At 39.5% G+C, this 21,740-nt stretch overlaps 1 protein-coding gene across 4 annotated transcripts in view; it reads left to right on the plus strand.

Moving 5' to 3' along the window:
* The window catches only part of LOC149313198 (cGMP-dependent protein kinase 2-like), a 72,634-nt gene extending 55,116 nt beyond the window's left edge, over window positions 1–17,518 (plus strand). For 3 of the 4 annotated variants that reach the window (XM_089526253.1, XM_089526255.1, XM_089526254.1), the window contains 7 exons: window positions 804–893; window positions 3,733–3,874; window positions 6,106–6,269; window positions 6,614–6,736; window positions 10,291–10,353; window positions 10,922–10,988; window positions 12,494–17,518. In XM_089526253.1, the coding sequence (XP_089382379.1) occupies window positions 804–893; window positions 3,733–3,874; window positions 6,106–6,269; window positions 6,614–6,736; window positions 10,291–10,353; window positions 10,922–10,988; window positions 12,494–12,589 (745 nt within the window). In that variant the 3' untranslated portion in view covers window positions 12,590–17,518. The remainder of the gene's footprint in view (window positions 1–803; window positions 894–3,732; window positions 3,875–6,105; window positions 6,270–6,613; window positions 6,737–10,290; window positions 10,354–10,921; window positions 10,989–12,493) is intronic. The other variant, XM_089526256.1, reaches the window with a different exon arrangement.
* The last annotated feature ends 4,222 nt before the right edge of the window (window positions 17,519–21,740 follow it).

Genomic DNA, 21,740 nt, shown 5'->3' on the forward strand with positions numbered 1-21,740 from the left:
CACTGGACTAAATAGGTTGAGCTATTGAGCTGTAATTCAGTAACTCTCTGGCTTGATTCTTGTTTCAACCACCAACTTACTAAGTGAACTTCTTTCAGATTCAGTTCCGTACAACATGGAGAAATAACAATATTGCCTTAGGTCTAAAACACACTGCAGAAGTAATCCAGTTTGAGACTGGATTATTTAACTGCTTTGGCTCAGTGCTAGGAAATTATTGGAATTCTAGTTTATTGTGGCACCAGAGCTCTCTGACAGAAATGACTACATGTCTCACAAAACTAGTTTCCAGTTCCCTAGAATTGAGCCAAGGCAGTTAAAGCAGTTTCAAACTGGATTATTGCTGCAGTGTGTTTTGAACTTTACTTGACAGCATCAATGACACAACAAATCAGGCACTGTCTTGAAAGGGCCATGTTTGCAGGACTTTCCAAGGATTACTTCTTCCATTGCTACTGTGTTGCCAAAATTTGGCAAGGCGGTGGTAGACAAAAGCCCAACTTTCACATTTAGAAAAGCTACCTCTGATTGCAAACAAGTGGCACTGGCTCTCTCGAAACCCACCTGAAAACACTAATTGGTTCCCAGACAAGGCACCTAGCTTTAATATAGATAGATACAGATATTTGGCACACTGCAGAATATCAATAGCATTCCCCTGCTTTATAGGTTTGCTCTAAGAGGATTAGAACTGGAGAATGCTTGAAAACATTATCACTGCTATGCTAAACAGATTTCTTTCCTTTTGTTTTAGACTACAATTGGTTTGAGTATGCTTTTGTCTTTCTTTTGTTTGGCTTCAGATTGTACAGAACCTTTAAAGATAACAAATATGTTTACATGCTTTTGGAAGCCTGCCTTGGAGGTGAACTATGGAGCATCCTTAGGGACAGGTAATGATGATTAAAATAATGTGTTCTTCCTCCCTCATCTCCTCCAGTTCAACCCTGTGAATCTTGTTCTGTATGTTTCATATTCTTAAGGGTTTATGTCTTTTAAAAATTAAAACAATGCAAGAAAATCTACAATGAACCATAAAATGATTGTCCCCTTAAGAGCCTTTCGTGTTGCCCTGAAAGCCCCACAGAAAAGGCAGAACAATCTAAGAGCTGTAAAAGTTCAAAAAACCATGTAAATAATTACAAACATTATCTTTTGTAAGAAATCATTAAAATAATGGGAGATTTTAGAAAAGAAATACAACTTTGGACAATTATTCAACAAAAATAAGAAGGAAGGAATGTTGCAAAAATAACTTTTAAAATATCTTGTAAAACATTTTCAATGGTATATTATATTTTCCCTTCACACTGCAACAAGATACAAAGGGAAAGAATGTTAATAGATTTTTAATATTATAAAGACAATGAGTATATTTTGTTGTAGCGTTGCAATAAAAATTTCTTGTTTAATAAAAAAAATGTAATTAAAAAAAGCTCCACAGAAACAGATGTCACAGGGAGGTCTGGGAATGCAGTCTAGAAACATACTGCAATTTATCCTAATTATGTTTTATGAGATAATGCTTGTGTAGATCATAAGAGTTTACTTGACAGAGCTTAGGGGGGAAAGAAATTGAAAAAAATAAAAGCTTTCCATTTTATTAACTCCCCAAAGTGCTCTGCTTGGCACAGATTAGAATAGCCCTTAAGTTGATACAGCAGTATTGCACAGATGCCAGAGTTGGACAATCTGTGCCAACTCAGATGGGATCTCAGTGAAGCTCCAAGGACTCCTAGGCTTGCATGCTGCCATGCAGCGCACTGACAGACTCCTGAAGGAGAAGGTTTGTCCAACTTACGCCCATGAAATGGGGCTATCCCATAGCAAGGAGGAGGGATAGTCTATTCCAAACATTTTTGTTGTTAACTGCCACAAGACGGCTTCAATTTATGGCAACCCTACAAAGAGAGAGAGAAAGGTAGTATACAAATGAAATACATGAAAATGAAATGAAGTATGTTTCAATCAGCTTTAGGTTATCCTGGAATGAAAATATGCATGTTAAGGACATAGTTCTATGTTTCAAAACTGAGTATGAGACAGATGCAAAAAGGGTGTCAACTCTACCATAATTTTTCAAAAGGTTCCCACTCTGGGTCTTGCTTGGGTCCCACTTTGGGAGAAAGTGGCATACTAAATGAATAAATAAATAAATATCCCTCTTTTCCTACTGCCTCCCACTTTAGTGAGCATTATCTATTTTTCTATTGAGTCATGTCTTCTCATGTTACGTCCATTGTATGATTGCCTCAGTTTGAACAATTTGGCTTTTAGGGAAAGTTCAAGCTTGATTTGATCTCAGACCCATTTAATGATAATTTTGGCAGACCATGATATCCCTAGAACAATCTTGCAGAACTGCATTTGAAATGTGTTGATTCCCTTCATGTCAACTTTCTTCACTGTTTATCTTATACAGCCTTATTTAGAAAATGGCATGGACTGTGGTATTCAATCATAATTTTTACATTTGAGGATCTTATCATAGCTGGCCTTCCAAATCCTCATCTTCTTTTAATTTCTTGACTTAATTAACTACTAGAGTCTTTATCCACAACTTTATCAACTAATTTAGGGGTCTGCTATCTAGGGCTCTGGTTTCCAGGCTAGCCCTAAAGTCCTTTTGTATGCATACCATGATTTAGTCATCTAAAGTTCATGGTCCTGGAGCTATGACTTCGACCCAGACAGGCTGACATTATAATACATTGGATTTTTTTTAAAAAAAATAATTTTCAAAATCCTTGGCTTTTGATATCTGTTTTATGATAGAGCTTTTGAATTATTGTTTTTGATACAGATCTATACATGCTCACCTGGGGATAAATCCTATTCAATATACATGGGTTTGCAATATAAATGTGGTTTGTTTTCTTCTTTTAAAAGTCTTGGCGTTTGACTTATACAGCATAGATAAAGTGCATTAGCTGAAAAGTCTCATGGAGCTGTACAGTATCCTAAAGAAGGTATTTAGGATTGCAGACTGAGGACTTTATGTATGCGTGTGACTTTGATATAACCCCAAACCTTTCTTAAAATGAGAATATGGGAGACTACAGCTAAGATCTGAGATTGTGCTTGCATAGTGTACATCTATAGTCACATACTCAAGTGGTGGTTGTATAACCAATTGGACCAAATGCATTGGACAACCCATTACATGCCTGCCAATCTGTTTACTACAATCCCAATGAATCAATTGGTACATCAAAGGCACTGATAAGTACTTATGTACTGTCCAACTGTACATGTGCAACAGTTTCATTTGCAGAAATCTACTTAAGCAACTCTGAACTGAATACAGGTATTACACCATCAGAAAGATGCAACCACATGTATAAGGGAGCCGACAAATGAGTAAAATACTAATAAGATGCCAGTTGTCATTTGCAAGTGAGAATTGGCTGGAAAGACAGCCACCCTCACTTTCTATTCCTGCCAGTTCTCTCCTAATATGACTGCTAGCTGTGCTTATAACATGTAAAAGCAGCCATTTAAAATACTCCAAGAGTAATTTTAAAAGGTTTGAATCAATGAGAGGAAGAAGGAATTAAGCATTCCACCTCCTCTGTTGATTCTCTTCAAGTGTCATGCGAGGGCATGACACTGGTTTAACATCACCAGCCTAACATTTAGTTATAAGACTGGTTTCTCCCTGTTAATATATAGTATATATGGTATTATATTCCTAATCAAAGAAAGATATGGAAAATTATTACTTTCTTTCAGAGGTAGCTTTGATGAAACCACTACAAAGTTCTGTGTTGGATGTGTGACAGAAGCAATTGAGTATTTGCATTGCATCAGTGTGATCTACAGGGATCTGAAGCCAGAAAATTTAATTTTGGATGCCCAAGGATATATAAAATTGGTAAGTTGTGTGTGTGTGTGTGAAAAACATTTTCTAGAGTTTATGGAGCCAAATGTAATTGAATACTGCAAACATAATCACAAGTACCAACATATACTGTATATTAAACAACAATACATCAAATTATATATTAAATTCAACACATATGCACTGTCCTCAAAGTTCCATGCATCCAGTGAGTAGCCAGGACAGGACCTGGCTGCAAGGTTCTTCTGCCTACACTGTCCTATAATATTGCAACATTTGGATTCAAATTTTAAAGCCCTAAATGAAAAATAGAAGCAAATGCAAAAAATAAAAAAAAAAAAATAAAAAAAAATATCACATTACAAAGAATTTACCCTTCTGTTCCCTTGTAAATACACACAACTGAAAATACCACTACCTTATTCAAAGTAAAAAGGACCTATTCCTTAGCTTTGGCACTGCAAATTCTCTCCAACTCCAGTTTTCTTTCTCTCATCCCGAACTAAGGTTTCCCCACCCACTGGACCAAATCAGTATTCATCAAAGTTACATGTATGTGTGTTGCTGTACAAGGCTTCTCTGTACTCCCATCAGCCAGTACATGGGAAATTTAAGACCACATAATTTTTGAAGGCTCTAAAACATTGAAAGTACTAGTGTTTTTTCCTAGTGATTTAGGAAGAAATATTCCTGGCAGAGTATTCCTACATGTCTGCATGTTCCTTATGTACTTGATCAGTTTTGTAATGTGGGAAGGAATTCTACTGTGGATCAGCAATTGTGGACATTGTTAGTCAAATATATATCTCAAAATTATCAAAGGCCATTTGCTCAGAGGCGCAAGCATATGTGGAAGGAATATTAACTATAGTCCACATTGGATGGCATGAGGATGGACCCCAGGGGGTCATTTCTAGCCCATTCATCACAGTTGTGTTCTTGCAAATGCATTGCTGATCAAAGAGGCACATCTGCATACAGGGACAGCTGTAGAATTAGGCTCAGTGTAGTGTTATAAGATAGCAGTTCCTAGGTGCTGTGATAAGGAAAGAAGCTGTTAGTTATTTTGATGGCTTTACCGCCAGGTAGATGGAGACAGGGGTTTGTGGGATTTTCTGCTTCAGTGCCAAAATAACTTGGTTGGTCTCGAGTACCATGTACCATGATTCTGGGAGAAAGAAAGCCATCGGCTGCTCTGCCTTCAAAATGCTTCAAACTTAGGCCTTGGCTTATGACCCAAGAAGAGCTAGCCCTCCGAATAGCTAGAGATAAAGGAGGTTAATTGGGAGGGGATATATGCTGCATCTACATTGCAAAAATAATGCAGTTTGACACCATTTTAACCGCCATGGCTCCATGCCATGGAATTTTGAGATTTGTAGTTTTGTGAGATATTTAGCCTTGTGTCAGAGAGTGCTGGTTTCACAGCAAATTACAAATCTCAGGATTCCATAGCATCAAACTGCATTAATTCTGCAGTGTGGCAGTAGCCTCAGTTTGTGGTTTAGTAGAGAAGAAACTTTGAAAGCAGCAGGATTGTGGTTCAGTCCTGAACATCTCCAGGTACATGTGGAAAGACCCCTGCCTGAAACCATGGAGAGCCGCTGCCATTCCTCATGGTAGAAGAATGAGATGTGTAGATCAGTAAGGCTTGGTATAAGAACATTCTCTGCTTTATTAGTTTGTCTAAAGCTTGAGGTTTGTTTCATGCAACAGAATAGGGGAGTAACCCAACTGTGAGTTCAGGAAGTAACATCTTCATAACTTGAAGCTGATTTGAAAGAAGAACATATAGTTAATATGTGCAGTTCTTTTTGTGTTCAAGTGCAATAATATTATAGCATTAATCTAACTTTATGTTGTCTGCTTCTCTATTAGGATCTATTGCCATGGTGATTTGCACTTGTTACTGATAAACTTTGCAGTTTATTGCAGTTTAATATGGAACATTGCCTTGTGTATTTCTCTTGAAAGTTAGAAAGATAGGACATAAATATAAAAAAGAAGCAAACTACAATGAATATAATAAGCAAAATACAACAAATACAGTGCATTTGCTGCTTCTGGTAGTGAAATAAAATGGATTAGTTTTTCTGACTGATGCATTTCCATTATGTCATGTTTTACCAAGAAGAAAGCAATGGGACTCAAGTGAAGTTAGAACACAATAATCTTAATGTAAATGTTTAAAACTATTCTGCAAACCAGAACAACCAAACTTTTATGTCAGTATCTGATAACAGTAATTTCCTCTTTCCTATGAGGTTGATTTTGGCTTTGCTAAGAAGATTGCAGCTGGACAAAAGACCTGGACATTCTGTGGGACTCCAGAATACGTTGCACCTGAAGTGATTCTGAATAAAGGCCATGATTTCAGTGTGGACTTTTGGTCTCTCGGAATCCTTGTATATGAACTGCTTACAGGGAAGTAGGTGCCAGGCATTAATGCTTTTTTGCCATTTTTATATCTTGTTTAATAATGAGGTTATTGTTATTGTGTTGTTTTTAGCTGACTGTTACAAACTAGAGTGAGAATATAACTAGAAAAACCTTTGCAAATGCTGCAGAGGCATTATCAGCTCACACATACAATGCTGGATTAGTTGAACAGATAGTCTCACCCAGTATAAGGCAGTTTCCTATTGACTTTGACTAGAACAGAATAGCATTCCCTTTTAGACATTACCAGCTTTTTTTCTCTTAACCATTTTTTTCTTTTTTTCCCTTTCCCCTTAAAAAATACACTTCTTAAAATTGTGACATCTACTCTAGCCCTCCATTTTCTGGGGTTGATCAAATGATGACCTACAATTTGATTTTAAAAGGCGTTGAAAGGTTGGATTTTCCCAGAATAATAACAAAGCGGCCTGAAGATTTGATTCGGCGGCTCTGCAGGTGAGAAGGGCAACTGTGCTTCAAAGATGTGAGAAGAATACTTTAGTAGCATTATATTCAGTAAAACATCCAAAATCAAGATGGCTAAGTTTTAACTAAATGTGTGTGTGTTTTAAAAAGCAGACTGTTACTGTAAGGTCCTGCCTGTCTGTACTGGGTTTTTCTCCAAGGTTATTGTTTGTTATAAACTGATTAGCATCACAGTCATCAGAATATTATCATTTTACAATGCAACCCCATACATACCTACCTGAGAGCAAAAACTGGACAGTTAATTTTAAGAATGAATATAATGCAAGTCATTCACAGACAGTCTGATTTTGGATCACAGTTTTCTTATATTGCAGAACAGCTCCTTCACTGCAAACTATTGAAAGTCAGTTTTCCTTGGATAGCCTGGGATGGGCAGCTGTCCATCATGGGAAGAGAATGTGGTTGGAAGGTGTCCCTTTTGTGGTACATTATTCTTCCCATATTGTCACTTTGTACATCCTGGTAAAGGTAGAGGCCAATTTTAAACAAAATAACCAGGCTATTTTATCATGATATAAGAATTACTTTTAAGTGTGCAGGGACTAGTCTGTGGGCTAGGTCCTCTCTCATTATGGCCTGCTGTATCTCTGTCTCTTTTCTGAACATTAGGCTGCAAAGGTTTCTGTTATAATCAGCTGTCTCTGGGCTCCTCTGTTCACTTTCTTGCAGGTTGCTAGGCAACTAACTTCAAACCGAGCACTTAGCAATGAAGAAGGCTAGAAACCATTTTGAGATGTATCTTGCAAGTGTTGTTGCCAGTTGGCAGTTAATTAAGCATCAACATGATCCCTTGTGCCCATAGTCAAACCTTGGCTGGGAACGTTGAATTGACATTTCCCATTCGTGCTAGCATCATGGCAGTGTTGCACATCAGGTTCAAAATTTACATGTGGAACAATCTTGATAGAGCTAAGCAATCTCTGGCCCGTTCCGCACGGGCCTTTGCAGCGCCCCTGTCACGCGCTAGGGGTTGGCCGAGGACCTAGCGTCCATACCGGCCTCACCCCAGCACGTGACGGGGGCGTAAAAATGGCCATGCCCTATACACACATAGTGTCGTGAGAATGATGCGTTGAGTGCGCCACTGGCGCCTTGTTGCGTCATTTCTGCGACGCAAGAAGAAGCCCCATTTCGACGCTTCTTTTTAGCTGCGCTGGGAAGCCTCGCGGTTTGGCCGCTGGGGCTTCTTGGCGCAGCTAATGATGGCGCAGGCAGAGCGCCGCATTTCGGCGCTCTGTGACGCACCTCTGGGTTTAGTTTGTACCTGGTTAGAAAGCCTCTAGGGCAGTGGTTCTCATACTTGCCCTAGATGTTTTAGGCTTCAACTCCCAGAAGCTTGAACCACTATGACCAATAGTCTGGCCTTCTGGGAGTTGAAGTCTAAAAGATCAGGAGGCCCAAAGATTCAGAATGACTGCTTTAGGAAATGCTGTCTCAAATTCCATCACAGAAAAAAGGGCAGAGCACTAGGAAAACTGGAAGATCAAGGGTGGTACATTCCTTGCAGCAAAAGAATGCAAGAAACTGAAAGTGGCACCTTATTTCTAGGTGTTCTACTTCCTACTCTTCAAGCAGATTGCATACACTGAATCAGCACCTTAGTGCCCTGGAAAAAAAAGATGTGTTCATCCTCTTTAGCTTCATGCCATGTAATTAACTACCAGCCTGCAGCAATTTTAATATTGTATATGGACCATGGGACGTTTCTGCTGTGTTGTACGCTGGAAGTATACACAATAGTTGTAAAGTGGCGCTTTAGTGCCACATCTTTTAAATCAGGATGGGTCAACTTAACTTTGTAACTCTTGGTTACTTGCAGAGCTGTGGAAGCACTTTCAGATCATGAGCAGGCATTGTCCTGGTTGAATCTCCCTTATCTGAAATATCTGAATATTTGCACATACACATACGCAAATGTTACAAGATGGGATTTCTTAGAGACAAGACCCATCTCTAAACACAAAATTCATTTATGTTTCATATACACCTTATACACATGGCCTGTATATGTTTCATATACACCTTATATACACAGCCTATTTTTAGCCGCCTTTGGTCCCTTTTAGGAGAAAGGTGGGATAGAAATCAAATAAATCAATCAATATTTAATAATTTTATGCATGAAACAAGGTCTGAAAAATGTTTTGGATTTTGGAATACACTCGGCCCTTCACATTTGCATCTTTGACTTTTGTGGCTTTGTTTGCGGATTTAATTGATAGGTTCTCTCTAGGAATCTCTAGGTCTTCCAGCATGGCTTAGCTGGAAGCTGAACAGAGTCATGCTGGATGAGCTGGAGATTCCTGGAGAAAACACATATCTAGGCATTTGTAAATCCTCCACTGCAATTCTATGGTCAGCTTCTTGTGATGTTGACCATAAAGTTGTGCTGGAGGACCTAGATATTACTAGAGAGGTGTTCTCTTAAGTACCAAAAAAACAAGTGGTTTTTTATTTGTGGTTTTTCCTCTTTCATGGGGGTCCTGCACCCCTAACTCCAGTGAATGTGGAAGGCCAACTGTATTTTGGATGTCAGAATTCGAATAAGGGAGACCCAAACTGTACATGCATGCATTCTTCCACAGATATTGCCACTTTGGGGAATGGCCTGCTTGTGGGTTTCCCAGGGCATTTAGTTAGTCACTATGGGAAGAAAATGATAAACTAGAGAGGCCTATGATATATTCTATTTGGACTTTTCTGATGTTCTTATGTGACTCACAGTGCACGTTTACCAGTTCAGCAAAAACCAGCCTATTGTCAGAGCTATAGTCAGAAAGTTTCAGATTTCCAGTAGTCTTAAACCCTGATAGATTGACCAGCATGACCAATAAGCAGAGGTTAAAACAGAGGGAGTGCTTCCTCTTGTAATCATTCATATGCTGTATCACTAGTGTCTGTGTCACCTGTGCAGTAACTCATGGTGTCACTCACCCGTTGACCTTCTCCCATAACACACCATACAGAATTCTTAATAATGTTTTTTTACTGATGTTACCCATAAATTGTAATTTGCCCATAGTATTAAATGTGCCATGTGACATAAACAACTAGCAAACTTAAAATTATACTTTTAAATTCCAGTGTTATATGTATATCTTAAATGTATTTACATTTACATAATTTCATGTGGTTAAAGTGAAAATTTGGTTAGATGTGAATTTCAAAAAATAAAAAGAGTAAAATTTAAGAAAAAAGCCCTGAGGCCTCACCTTTCTCTGCCCACTTAGGTTCGTCCCAGCCACACCTTCTCTTCCACTGAGCTCCAGTGTTTTAAAGGGATGGAGGCAAACACCACAGCCATTCCTACCAAAAGGCAGGCATTTGGGGAGCAGTGGTGTCAACCCCCTTAGAGTGTCATCCAGTGTGGTCCAGGTCCCCCTAGTAATGCCCTGGCTGTTTAGATGTAATTTACAAGCCCTTGGGTGCACATGAAGTTAATATTTAATAGTGATAATATTACCAATGATGAAACATCCGGGTTATACAATCTTTACCTTTTCTCTTTGTTGTTGTTTCAGACAAAACCCTACTGAGAGATTAGGAAATCTGAAGAATGGAATCCATGATATTAAGAGGCACAGGTACAGAAACAGCAAGCGGGGTTGGGCAGTAACTCCGCATTTGTTCTTCCTGCACAATATGATTGCTTCGTTTTGCTGTTAATTCTTTGAGATAAGGGTGGACAACGTTTGACCCGGGGGTTACATGTGGTTTATGATCTCATCTCAAAAGTCTGCTGCAAGTGATGAGTTCAGAGTGCTGGCATGAGCAATTTGTCCCTATAGACTGCTGAATGGAGAGGAAAGGGAAGAGAGAGGGAACCATAGGAAGGGGGGGGGGGATAGGAGAGAGCAAATGGGGTAAAAGGTGGGGAGTGGGCAAAATGAGAGGAAAACAAGACAGAATAAAACAAACATAAAACAGAATAAAATAAAAAGATGATGATGACAGTAGAAAGAAAAGGGGGTAGTTCTGTCCACTGCTGGCATATGATCCCAGTAGATTGCCCATGAGTGAATACAGCCCTTGATATGAAAAAATGTTACTTTAATATGGTTGTTTATGGAATTTTCCATAGAGATACAGTGCTTCCTTAACAGTATAATTACTTCATTGTGCTTTCTTTTTGTCCTTAATTTTTATTTTTAGATGGCTGAATGGTTTTAATTGGGATGGACTCAAGGCAAGGAAGCTATCATCACCTTTAAAAAGAGAGGTACTGAGCCAACAATACATATTCTGAGCTGGTCTTATTTGTGCTCTATTTTGGAGAGGTGGGGTTATAAATCCAGCAGAAACAGCACCCTCTCCTTCACTTCTCACTGTCACAACCCCAGCATGCCTGTATTTTCCCTTTTAAGAACTGGGAGTTCCAATATGGAAGAGGAAACCCCTGCAAAAATCTCTGTTGATTTGAGTGGTCAGGATGGAGACTAAGATCTTCCTTTCTGAGACTGGAGTCTCTAGATCTTGGAGGGAAGGTTCCAATTAACCTTATAGCTGCAGCATGCATCTTCAAGGCCATAGGATTGGTGCCTAAGTGTTTGGAATTAACTGATTGCCAATTTGCACAGGTTAAATTGCATTTGTGTTAGTGAACCTGCAATGGGAGTCAGTAAGTTTCCCTTTAAAGTTCTGATCAGTTATTAAGCCATGCTTGACATTAATTAGGGTTGCCAGATTGCATTTGGAATGGGGCTCCTGTAACTTTAAACCTCAAGAGTTTACCTGTTATTGCCTTGGTCCATACAGTGTACCTTTTAATAATAATAATAATAATAATAATAATAATAATAATTTATTTATTTATATCCCACCCCTTGAGGTCAATCGAGACAGCTAACAACAATAAAATACAATACATTGTAGATCAAAATTCCCTCCCCCCCTTAAAAATTATTAAATCAATTATAATTAAAACCAACTAATTAAACAACATTAACACATGCACATTATTACAAGACAAAAACAAAACAAAACAAAACAAATAAAACAGTAAACTACGGTAGCATTTCCAGGGAGGACCTTGGGGACTCTCATAAGAACAGGGTTCCTGAGGCCGGGGTTATCTATTCCGGAAAGGCCTGCTCGAAGCTGTCTAAAGATGTCAATTGACGGATCTCGTCTGGCAAGTCGTTCCATAATCTGGGGGCGACAACAGAAAAAGCCCTCTGGGAGGTAGATAAATACAATGGAGTATGTAGGTATATAAAACTTCTGCTAGATCAACCTATAGTTCCCTGTGTCTCAGCATCCTATTGCCCAAAGTGGCCAGTCAAGAGGGAACATGGCACAAAGCAAAAGAACATGAGCAAAAGAAGAGTAGGCCCTTGCCCTAGAGGGAAGTTCAACCCAAGGAGCCATTTTGTCTCCCCTAGGATCCCCCAAAATAGCTTTTGTAAAAATTCAAAACAATTTGATGTCCCAAATGTTTTTAGGTCCCCACTAGGAGATATGGGGGGAACAAGAGTGCCTTTGGGGGCAGGCTTCTCTGGGCCAGTTGAGGCACAGGAGAGGCCTACTTTTCCAAGAGGAAGTGTCCTGGAAGTCTTGTAGATATACATTATTGCTGTAATATGAGTAACTGTCTGTCACCATGATAACTCAGCATGCTTTAGGAATGTGACTGGGAAGTCAAGGCAAAACCTTCCCTTATAAAGCATCATAGCTGCTAATCATGTAACATCACTTTAACTTGCTTTTCTTACAACTCTGTTTTAGCTTTCAGGCCCAATGGATTACAGCTACTTCGACAGATACCCCCCTGAACAGGGAATTCCACCAGATGAACTTTCGGGCTGGGATAAAGATTTCTAAGAAAGGAGAATCATCAAAGGAATTAATCATTTTTGCAGTGCAGATCGTCTTTACTAGTCATATATGTATGTTAAGATCCTAAATTGGCTGCATTCAAAAGTGCAGGATTTCAGCATTTCAGTGTCAACTGGATTTGGATCACACCATGTTCTGCCGTGTAACTTCACAGCATGAAGCATTAATCTGTAAAAGGGATGGACAATTATGGCCATCCAGATGTTGTTGAACTATAACTCCCATTGTATTTCATCATTGATGATGCTAGTGAGAGTTGCAGCCCCACAATATCTGGAAGGTCAGAAATTGCCCACTTCCATGTGTGCACAGGCCGGAATACTCCAGGAGTAGCCTGCAATATTCTGGCCCCAAAGCTGCCCTTGAAGTTCCATGTTACCTGGGCACTCCAGAGTGACACCAGGCAGTTGTTCATACATGAATCCTGCTGTGCCACCTGCCCATGACAACAACATGAGTAACTCCCCTGAAGTCAAAAATGAGGTTCCCAGCATCAATCATATAGTTGGGTAACCTTGTTCTCATGTCAGAAGGAACGGCTTACACTACAACAGCCACCTGGCATCACTCTGGAGGTTTCCAAGTTTCCCGGGAAGATCTGAACCAAAAGGCAAGTTTTTAAAAACTGTTTTAGGGATGTTATAACATGGGTTCAGTGCTGAATTGGTTATACGTGGTCAGGACAGTTTGCACTAGTGTTGGGGATTGGACCCTGTTATCTGGACTGCTTGCCATGAGGACAGGGTAATGATATGTTCTTTGCCCTGTGCAGGCATGTCTTATGAAGGACAGAACAGAGGTAGGAAGTAATTGGAATTTGCTTAATTATGAGCCAAATTCTTACTCTGTCCTACAGAGGTTTGTGATGCTTTAATTACACCAGCATCTTGGCTTGCCTTGCTTTACATAAAATGGCGCTGGGCATAACCTAGGAGTAAAAAAGGGAGGAACATGAAGGAAATGCTGTAAAGACAGCAGCATTCTAATATACTGTCTTGTGCAGGTGACAATATGAATAGGCTAGTTCCCATTGTTTGTGCCAACTAGGGCAGACCCATTGAGTCAATTCCTAAATGGTAAATCAGCACATATAAATCCTATTTATTCAATGGGACTCCTCTGGTTGAAATGAACAATTGGCTTTAGCCCTTTGTTCTTGTCATTTTACAGGGTAAATACTATACTTAAAAGTGTTCTAAAAGTTTAAATATGCCCCAGTGTCCATGTGTCCTTCCTTTCTTCCAGTTGTGTAGAACATGAGACGATTACCTCCACCCCAACTTCATTATGAGAGAATTATTTTTTCCACTTCTCCAAATAGCTGCTAAGATTTTTTAAGTGAAATTTTGTAAAGATTTGAGCATAATTTATGAAACCTATTTCTGTATATATGTAGGGTATTGTAGTTTTAAAAAGCCAAGTATAAATAACGCAGACACATATTTTAAACTGTGTCTCATACAGGTGTGCTTTTAAGTGAACCAAGGCTGTCTCCATCTCCTTGTTGAATATGTCCTCAGAGGGAGATTTATTTCGATTGCCATTTAACTGATTTGCCAGGCCATACTTTTTACCCTTTTCAGGTCTTTCCATTGGAGTGGGGCTCCACATAGGAGTCCCTTCTCTTCCACTTTTAAAACATACCACCAAGGCTTCTTTGTCTTAGTAAAAGAGGCACTGTGAGCTCCTTAATGGACCATCTCTTCCCCTTGTGAAGTATAAAATCCTGTTTCTTGCTAGGAGCACTTAGTTTAGCTCCCCCCCCCCCACAATATGATGGAACTAGACCTCTATTTGGAACACAAGCACACTGCCCATGTTTTAAAAGAATTAAGCTTATGAGAGGAACATATGTACTTGCTATTTACCAGGACCCTTTCACAATACTATTTGAGCACTATGGTTCTACCTTAACTGCCATGGCAACATCCTGCAGATTCCTGGTTTGGTGGTTTGTTGAGGCACTAAAGCTCTCTGACTGAGAATTCTAAGTACCCCTCACTAAACTGCAAATCCTATCAGAAGGAGCCATGACAATTAAAACAGAATCAGAGTGCTATAACTTTGTAGTTAGAAATAGCCCAAACCAACAGTCCAACTAGATTAGTATTATCTTAGTATTATATACAGGAATGTGATAGGATAGCAATCTATTTCTCCAGAACTGCCATTCTAACCCTAAGCTTCTCAATCCTTTTGACCTGGCTTGCCAGGGGCCTGAAAAATGTATTTTAAGATGCCTGATACTGTGGGAAACACATGGAATCTTTAAGGTGGTTGGATGAAGCTTTATAATACTTACAGCTGCAGGAGGAAGTTCTGTTCACTCAGACAACAGTTACAAATTATATAGGCTGTGGTTTTGTTATCGTACTATGCATTGTACATGGTACATTGCATACAATACATTCTGCATCTGCATTCAGTAGTAAACAGAAAACATCAGTCAGCAAGACTGATAAATGTCAGCACTTTCCCATGCACCCTTTCCTGTCACTGGGTTGAAGTTCATTCTTCCTTTGTCAGAGTTAAGGCCTAACTCTCTAACCAACCAATCTTAAACTTTGACAAGTCTGTCAGGCTAAGATTCAGTTTGTTGTAGTTCTTCCACCTCTCCTTCCGCTGGACTCTGCAGTCTTACTTTGGAGTCTTGGATACATTCGCCATTCAGTCTGCTTTTTCGTTAGCCCTTAGCCTTTCAATTCTATCACATCGTATTCCTCAGACTCAAAGAATAATGGGGTTATATATGAGGAACTATACTTTGGACACCTTGAACCCTTTAGCACCTTCTCAATTGCATTTTTCTGGGTAGCAACTCAGATGGTATTAAATACATTGCTAGCCTCCTAGGGAAGAATATAAACAGTAACAAATATCAGTGTCTTAATCATGCTCCATCTTTTCTCAAACTCTTGTGTATGCCATAGTTTAGCTGGGAGCATCCAACTATCTGTAACAAAAGTCTAGATCCTAATTATGGCTATATAGTCTGTCACAGTGGCATCTTTCAGAAACAGTGAGAAAGCTATCTTTCTCAGGGCCCCCAGCATATGGTTCATAGCTACTGTCATAATAGTACCCAGTATATGCTGTGGAAGGTAGTCTCCTATCCAAGTAATAATCATGGCAGAACCTCCTTGGCTTTCACAATCAGACAGGATCTGGTGCCTTTAGGGTACTTAAGCCAGCAAGCTAGGTAGAAGGGATTTTTCTCTGGGTCAGATTGCAATTCAAGCAGAGACAGACTGCTTTGGTTGCTCATTTTGTGTGGAAAGCAACATTACAAGTCCATGTTATAAGCCAGGTCATTACGAGCTTTACTAAAATCCTTACAAATAAAGATATGCTTGGGGGAAGAGCAACTGCTGTTGCTTACTGGACAGTAGGGGAGGTAGTTGGAGGCAAGGGGAAGGAAAAGGGGTGCATTCCATCAGTGAGTGTACCTTTATTTCTCTCCTCCCCAAGCTGAGACCACCTGTTGATTTTTATGGGAATAGACTCTCCCCTACTTCCTTTTCCACTGAAAGGGACATCCTGAGGTGTGAAAGCAGTCAGGATCAAGAAATGCAGGGATAGAGCATTACACAGCAGCTGTTTGATGTAAGACCTTGGCCATACATCCTCAAATAACATTAGTAAAAATCTCAGGTGAAAGGGTTGGGAAAGACCTCAACATACACTAATAGTAAGAAGAAGCATCACAGGCCTATGTTATGGTGGACAATCTTTTTTTAGTAGAAAAGAGCTTTTTTTTTTAACCTAAGGACCACCAAGGACTGCACAGAGGGTCAAACATTAAAGAAAACTCAACCAAACCAGAAAAGACTGGAAGCAATTCTGGTTTTGAAAAATGGGTGTTTTGTGCAAGAGTGGGTTAAACAGTACAACCCTTTAAGGAGGTAAATTGCCTCTTTTGGAAGATGCCAGGAGGTAATTCATCCCCCTTTTTTGCCAGAGAAAAGGGAAATCTGGAGAATTAGAAGGCTACCAAACATACCCTTGGGATATTTTTCAGTCCAAATTGCTGCAGTTTGCCCAACCTCTTTGCAGGGATTAATATTCCCTCATAGATTTTCTGTCAAGGACTTCAGACCCATGATGAGTGGGGCTGGAATCATTGATCGGAGTCCAGTTGGTTACTCCCAACTACAGTAGATCTGATGAATCAATAGTGCAATTGTGAGTCAACATGGAAGTAAATCCTATTGATTCAGTGGGTCTACTCTTTTGGTGGTGGTGTTGCTTCAAGTTATTCTGACTTATAGTGACCCTAAGGTGCATTGCAGGGTTTTCTTGGGATTTTTTCAAGGAGGTCTCATTGCTGAGGGAAAAAAATGACTTGCCCAAGGTTTCTGTGACTCAGTGGGGATTTGAACCCTGGTCTCTCAGAAGCATAGTTTAATGCTCAAACCACTACACTACTTTGGCTCTTATGGTCTACTCTAGTTGGGACTAGCTGCAGGATTTAGAACATTGGTGGTCAATGTCAATGTCAAAAAGAGGTGAAACAGATGACTCTTGGCAGATTTAAACTGATTGCTTGTAGAGCAATGATCTAATAGACCCAGCTCCCCCAAATACTAATAGACACCAATAAGAAATACCAAAGACTGTATGTTGTCTTGGGAGCTATTTCTTCTTAGTGTACATCATCTATATTTTGTGCCCTGTTTTTAGAACTTATCAAAATGTAAAAGCTGTAAAATCTTTTTTAAATTAAGGTCTTTCCCCCCAATTTATTTGTATATATGCACAGTTTTCATATATGACTATTTTTTAAATGAGAAAGTACATGCAGGATTGGAGGTTTTATTGCATAGGTTGCTACTGTACAGAGATGGGGAAATGCTTTTGCCCTTTTTAAACCAGCTGTTAAGTGCATTAACTTCTTAGCGTGCACAAATAAATCTATTATACAGTATCCTCAGCTTCACTAGTCCATGTTTTCTAACACTGTCATATGTGGCGCACCAGAATCTGATCACATTTGTGTTGGTGAGCCCACCAGAGTTGCACTGATATGGAGTATCTTTACTGGGAATAAATGTATGACTTGTGTGTGGGAGGAAACTGTATAAAATGTGGATAAATGATGCAGAATAGCTGTTCAGCAGGATTATCTCAAAGACTCAGCAGCTCCATCCCATTTGCCCATATCATGACAGCTGGATGTATACATAACAATGTGTATCTGCAATTTTGACGATGAAGAAATGAAATGATGCAGGCAACAAAGAGTGAGGAGACCTTGTTTTGGTCCATAGGACAATTTTCAATATGGAGAATTTTCTAGGGACCAAATGGCAGTATAGTTGGGCCTAGAACCAAAAGTGTATTTTTTGTACACATGCACACACACACATCCACCCATTCACACATTTAATTATTTTTATTTGTCCTCTTTTCTCCCCTTTCTATTTCCATTTCCTCCTGTCTTCTCTCCATTCTTCTTTCCCTCACCAGCTGTCTTTCCTCATCATTATCCCCCACAACAAGACCTTGCCACAAACCCAGATGTCAACTCTGCCCACACATCAATGTCATCACAGGACCTAACCACAATATTAGATACACTTTCACTTTCTCATTCTCTAATATGCTATTTGGCATCCTCTGTCAACAATGCTCTTCAGCACTCTGCATTGGGCAAATAGGCCAGTCTCTGTACTAGAGGATAAATGGACATAAATCAGAGATTTGTAATAGGAATACACAAAAACCTGTGTCAGAACACATCAGTCTACTGGACATTCAGCCTTTGACCTCAAGATAGTGGTCCTTGAACAAAAAGGCTACAAAGGAAGACTGGAAAAAGAAACAGCTGAACTAAGTATATCCACAACTAAGTATATACTGATGAGGAATCTGTACTCTGAACAAGCGGCTACTGTCAGAACAGAACATAGAGAAACAGAATGGTTCCCAATTGGCAAAGGGGTCAGACAAGGCTGCATCCTATCACCCTTTGTATTCAACTTATATGCAGAGCATATTGTAAGGAAAGCAAGCTTGGACACAGTAGAGGGAGGAGTGAAAATAGGAGGAAGGAATATCAACAATCTGAGATATGCTGATGACAGCATAATACTAGCAGAAACCTTACAGACCTGGAACAACTACTAAGGAAGATCAAAGAAGAAAGTGCAGAGGCAGGCTTACTGTTGAACATAACAAAACCCAAAATAATGACCACGGAGAATTCACAAATATTCAAACTAGACAATGAGGAAATATAAATAGTAAAAGAGTTCTCAAAACTGGGATCAAATATTGATCAGAATGGGAGCTGCAGCCAGGAAATCAGAAGATTAAGAATAAGGAGAGTGGCTATGAAAGAATTAGAAAACATCCTAAAATGCAAAGACATTCAATTCAGAACAAAAGTCCCAATCACCTTGGTTTGGGCAACATTGGCAGAACTAGCAGCAGTAGGAACTCATGGATTACAAAAATGCCTAAGAAGGAGGCACTATACATTGTGGGAAGATATGGGAAAGGGCCTTCACTGTTGTGGCATCTCAGTTTTGAAATATCCTACCTCCAAAGGCAGGCATTTGAGGGGGTTTGCTGTTGCCTTCCTCTGAGCACCAATGGGCTTCCATGGCTGAGTAGGGATTTGAACCCTGGTCTACTAGATTCCTAACTCAACACTCACACCACTACACCTCTTTAGTCTTCTAGTCTAGTAATTTTAGTCTTTTAAAATGATTGTTACTGTAATTTATTACCTTAAATTGATTTTAAAGTATGTCATCCTGAGATCTTTGGAGTGAGATACACTTTTAAAAAACAACAACAGCAACAAACAATTCTGTGATACTGGGGGAGCTTATACTTCTTTAGACCCATCTGGAAGTCCTCAAAAATAAGTTCTTCCATTGTCACAAAATGAGCAGAAATACTATTTTGAACATTGCTGAACAGAGAGAAGCATCTGGCCTTAAAGTGATAAAGGCCACTATACCCTGTTTTGCTCCAAATCTTCCCTCCACTCTACACTTTCAAACTGGGAAAGAGGCCTAACAGCTGCTTGGCCAGATCAAGCTATCCTTCAGTTGCTCAGCCACTCTACTATACTGCAGTGTCTCAAAATGAGCAGAAACATAATTTCACACATTGCCAAAGAGGAAGCAATGGCAATCACGCCTCATTTTGAGACTAACACTTCATTGGTACCCATTCCTGGCCAAAGAGAGAGAGAGAGAGAGAGAGAGAGAGAGAGAGAGAGAGAGAGAGAGAGAGACTCTTCCAAGATGAAGCCTGATACCTACACATCAGCTCAGCTGCCACCAAGCAGCATCCAACACCAGGTAGAAATCTATAGACACCAAGAGAGCAAAGAAGAGGTTCCATTAAGCCTGTTCTCTTTTCACCACATTTTAAAACCCAGAATAAAACAGAATGTCTTGGAATGTCAACATCTGACTAAGCCAAAGCATTTCAATGCTTAATCATGTATAATTAAATGGGAATGTTGTGATAAACCACAATAGTTCAACATAAACTTCAATTACTTGTTTTGGCGGGAGGGGGGAATTCATATTCATAATAGCCTGAAACAACAATTTCAAAATCAGAAGCAGCCTCCTTCCTGGAATATAGGTGTTATAGCTGGAAAGGTATCTTTGGTTCTTTGAAGGTTCTGTGGCTTGTTGCATAATTCCCATCTAGTGATACGTCACTTCACCTATAAACTTGGTTGGTTTTATCTAAACAGAAGTTGCCTTTCTGGGCTCTTTTCCAGAAAATTCTGAACAGGTGCCACAATGTGGTTCCTACAGCTATTTTGTGGCTTGTTGCATCATTCTCAGTAGTTCTAACTGGCAATTCACTTGGTTTAGTTACTTGGATGTTTCTGTTATAAAGTGCCATTCCAGCCCATTGTGTTCCATTCCAGTTTTTATCCAATCTGTTTTTATAGGCTTGCCATCTTTTTGTAGGCTTGAAGGCTTTCTTCCAAAGTACTGGAGACAGATCAAGCATCTTTTGAAGCTGTGTTCGTTCTTTAATGAAAATTCCTTTTCAGTCTTTTCTGCATTCCCCTGTTTACCCAGCACATCATCATAAAGCACGCTCTTTCTTATTTAAAGTTCTGTTTATCAGAATATTTTGGCTGTTTCTTGGCTGACTTAACTGTCATAGAGGACTTGGTCTGAAAATAGCAGGGGAATTAAAGATGCAATCATTTTAAGAAATGTTATTAGGTGTTAATATCTACTGATCACAGAACATATTTTGCGTAAACACTGATGGGGTTGTTCTGTGAAAATGTCCAAACAACATCCAAGTTTTTTGGCCTTTGTAAGGAATAGAACTACATATAGCAAGGCATAAACAAGTTTTCAAGTCAGTTCACATAATCTTGACTGAGCAACAGAGCTGGTCTTTTGCATATAACTGCCAATTCTTCCACGTAAATGCTAGCCAGGATTGAGTCCACAATACACAATTATAGCAGTTTGATATTTCTTTAACTGTCATGGCTCCATGCTATAGAATCCTGGGATATGAAGTTTTGGGAGGGATTTAAAATTCTCTGCTAGACAGTTCATGTACCATATAGATCACGGGTGCACCTCAGAATTCTCTCACAGGAGTCCTTCATCAAATTGTGGGTCCCAGGATTTCATAGGATGGCATAGGGGCAGTTCAAATAGTGTTAAACTGCTTTGATAGTAGTATCAAAGTGTAGTATAGATATACTCTAGTTTACTCTTACTTGGGTAGTGACTATGAGAATAGAATTGCTGGGGGAAAGCTAGAGGGGTTTGGGAGTTGCAAGTGGATATTTGGATTGGAATGAATTGAGCAAATCCTCATGCTTACTCTGACAAATGTCTTCCAGTTCTATTGGCTCTGCAAGGAAGGCTTTTGGACCTTCCATTTATCAAGGTATTTGTAATTCTGCCTGAGTAGCCTCAATAAAGCAGGAGTTCCTTGATAAGAGGATCAGAGCCATGTGGTGCTGTGGAAGGGTTGTGTACAGCCTCATGGAATCATTAGACCAGGAAGGGGCCACAAGGGTCCCTTGCCATGCAGGAATACAGATGGAAAGCAGTTTCTTGAGGAAACAATTGACAACCAGCTCATGTTCTTTACTGGAAACAGTTTGACTACAGGGGGTTTCCTCTTA

This window comes from Sceloporus occidentalis, unplaced genomic scaffold (assembly GCF_023333645.1).
Source record: "Sceloporus occidentalis isolate IW3139 unplaced genomic scaffold, rSceOcc1.0.p SCAF_5, whole genome shotgun sequence".
NCBI classification, from domain to species: Eukaryota; Metazoa; Chordata; class Lepidosauria; order Squamata; family Phrynosomatidae; genus Sceloporus; species Sceloporus occidentalis.